The following is a 2558-nucleotide window of genomic DNA, read 5'->3' as shown; positions in this document are numbered from 1 at the left end:
AGAAATGCCTCTCTGCTGCTCCTTCTCTGCTTCTCTTCCTCACTGTCCAACACCTCCTCTTCATCCCTCTGACACTCTGAATAATCTGGATTCAGATCATTCTGCATCTTCTTTAGCTCGTCCTTCACAAACATGATAATGTTTCCCTCCAGCATCTGGAAAATAAGCAACACAATCTGAATTCACAAAAATCAGATCTTCATAGTAAAAATTTTTTTTCACAGATTTGTTTTGTGTGTGTTTTCAATTTAACAAAAATACCCTGTACTTATGTTCATTTTACAGGAAACAATAAAATAATAACATAAATTAAATTAAATAAGTACTCGGTTATTTCCCCATCTTACATCTTATGTTCCCTGTAGTTTCCTGCAAATTCCAGTACAGGGTACTTGCACCTTATTTTCAGGTCGTGTTATAAAGTTATGCTGAAGCTTTGCTTTGAAAAGTGTTATATAAATAAAAATAAAGTAAAAAATGAATTCCATGTTGAATTATGTCTGGAATTTTGCCATAATTTTATGACGAATATTGTACTGTGCAACATGAAAATAATTACAAGCAGAGGTTGGTGTACATGTACAAACCTTAAATATTGAGTCCAGATCAGATTGATGCTGCAGGCTCTCCTCATCAGCTCTGTGTAGACATCATTATTTATTTATTTATTTTTTAGAAAGAGGGGCAATACATATTAATGAACATTTTAACAAATGTAAATATGCCAGATTATAGCCTTGGGCTAATTTTCATCTGCATGAAGAAATTAGAACCATTTACCACATAAATACAAGCCAACGATTTCTTCTTCTACTGTTAGATGATCATCCTGATTAAAACAAGCACAACTGTGCTATAACAAACCTATTATGTTAATTTATAGACTTATTTATTGGACTCCACTAGTCCAAAACTAACAGGTCAGTGATGGTTCTGTACCAGTGTTCTTGTAATGACCATATTATGGATATTTCCTGCACATTGCATCATCACATTAAAAAAGTCAGATTCGTGACCGTTTTTAAAAATACAAACACCAGGGAAGAGCATCTTACAGCAGCTGAAGCTTTTTTCTGAGTAAAAAAACTTAAAATACACAAATTAAAAAATCGTAAGATGACACTTTGAATCAGCTACATCTGTGGTGTCCAGATGCTGAACAACAAAATGACCCATTTTGTCATGTTATTTCATGGAGGTCATATAAAAAGGAACCACTGGTGAAAAATGTAATGGTAAATAGCCTGCATTTGTATGGCGCTCAGTCCCTAAGGACCCCAAAGCGCTTCACACTACATTCAGTCATTCACACACTGGCAATAGCAAGCTACATTGTAGCCACAGCTGCCCTGGGGCGCACTGACAGAGGCGAGGCTGCCGGACACAGGCGCCACCGGGCCCTCTGACCACCACCAGTAGGCAAACATGGGGTTAGTATCTTGCCCAAGGATATTTGGCATGCAGCCAGGATGCAGCCTGGGATCGAACCACCGACCTTCTGATTAGTGGCTGCCCTGCTCTGCCACCTGAGCTACAGCCACCCCAATCGAATGTAATGTAAATATCAAGTTTAAAAAAAAGATTTGCTGTTGTCCTTATTAGTTTTGTTGACGATTGTCATGGTGATGGTGTGTCACTATGAATTATGAGAATCATTTAATAGTTAGAGAAATCCATCAGCTCATATGGTGGCATCCAGCACCACACATACAGCTGCAGATCATTTCACCTTCCTACGCAAAACTGGCAACCGCATCAGAGTCAAAAGAGTCAAACTAACTGCTGACACATTCCTGCTGATTACCATATAAATTATAATCAGTGTGATGCCCAGTGCAGGGGATGCAGGGCTGTTAAGATAGATTTATTTTTATTTTAAGTTAGCAGCCTCACTTATGGAGCTCTTCAATCTCAGGACTGAGGCCAGGTGTACCACAGAGCTGTAAGGTAAATGTGAAAGTCTTACTCCTCAGCAGCAGCAGACTTTCTTCCTTTAAAGTTGGTGATGAAATATTTTGACCGATCACTCTTCAAAGACACACAGCTGGGTCCAGGTTCAGGTTGAAGCGCATCTGGTGTCTCAGTGATCCTGGTGAACAGAGAAATTAAATTTTTAGCCTTCTGACACAAAAAGTAGGATAAACTTGGAGCTTGTCACAGTGATAATATTACAGTAAGGCTAAAACGTTTGATGCGCTTCACAATGTTCTCTTTAGTCTGTTTGTTTATCCAACTGTCTTTTCTTCTTTTTGTGAACAAAGTTAAAAATAAATCAATAAATCAATAAACCAAACTTGTTTACTCATGGAGTTAAGATACGTTTAACATTTTGTTAAGTCTTACCTCTCATCAGGAGTCAGTTTCCTGCTTTTAAAGTCAGGACGGTCTTTCTCTGGAGAGCTTCTCTTCCTCATTGTTACAGAGCTGAGTCTGGTCTCAGGCTCAGGAGAGTCTGGTCTGAGGAGTGAGGAAAAGAATAAGGCAGGGTTCTATATATACACTTTTTTAATCTCCAGGTGGAACATACGCTGGAAAAACTTTGCAGGGTTAAATTGAAT

The 2558-nt window shown here is 38.4% G+C and overlaps 1 protein-coding gene across 1 annotated transcript in view; it reads right to left on the bottom strand.

Annotated features, from left to right (window-relative positions):
- LOC102200938 (uncharacterized) overlaps positions 1-2414 on the bottom strand; it is a 43217-nt gene extending 40803 nt beyond the window's left edge. Inside the window, exons 1-4 of the mRNA XM_005754080.1 lie at positions 2344-2414; positions 1967-2089; positions 588-639; positions 9-155 (exon numbers count right to left, since the gene is read on the bottom strand). Coding sequence (XP_005754137.1) covers positions 9-155; positions 588-639; positions 1967-2089; positions 2344-2414 — 393 coding nt within the window. The remainder of the gene's footprint in view (positions 1-8; positions 156-587; positions 640-1966; positions 2090-2343) is intronic.
- Between the last annotated feature and the right edge of the window lie 144 nt (positions 2415-2558).

This window comes from Pundamilia nyererei, unplaced genomic scaffold (genome assembly GCF_000239375.1).
Source record: "Pundamilia nyererei isolate P.nyererei 1_Seehausen unplaced genomic scaffold, PunNye1.0 scaffold00504, whole genome shotgun sequence".
In the NCBI taxonomy this organism is placed as follows: Eukaryota; Metazoa; Chordata; class Actinopteri; order Cichliformes; family Cichlidae; genus Pundamilia; species Pundamilia nyererei.
Note: the sequence above shows the minus strand (reverse complement) of the source record. Positions and strands in the feature narration are given on the sequence as shown.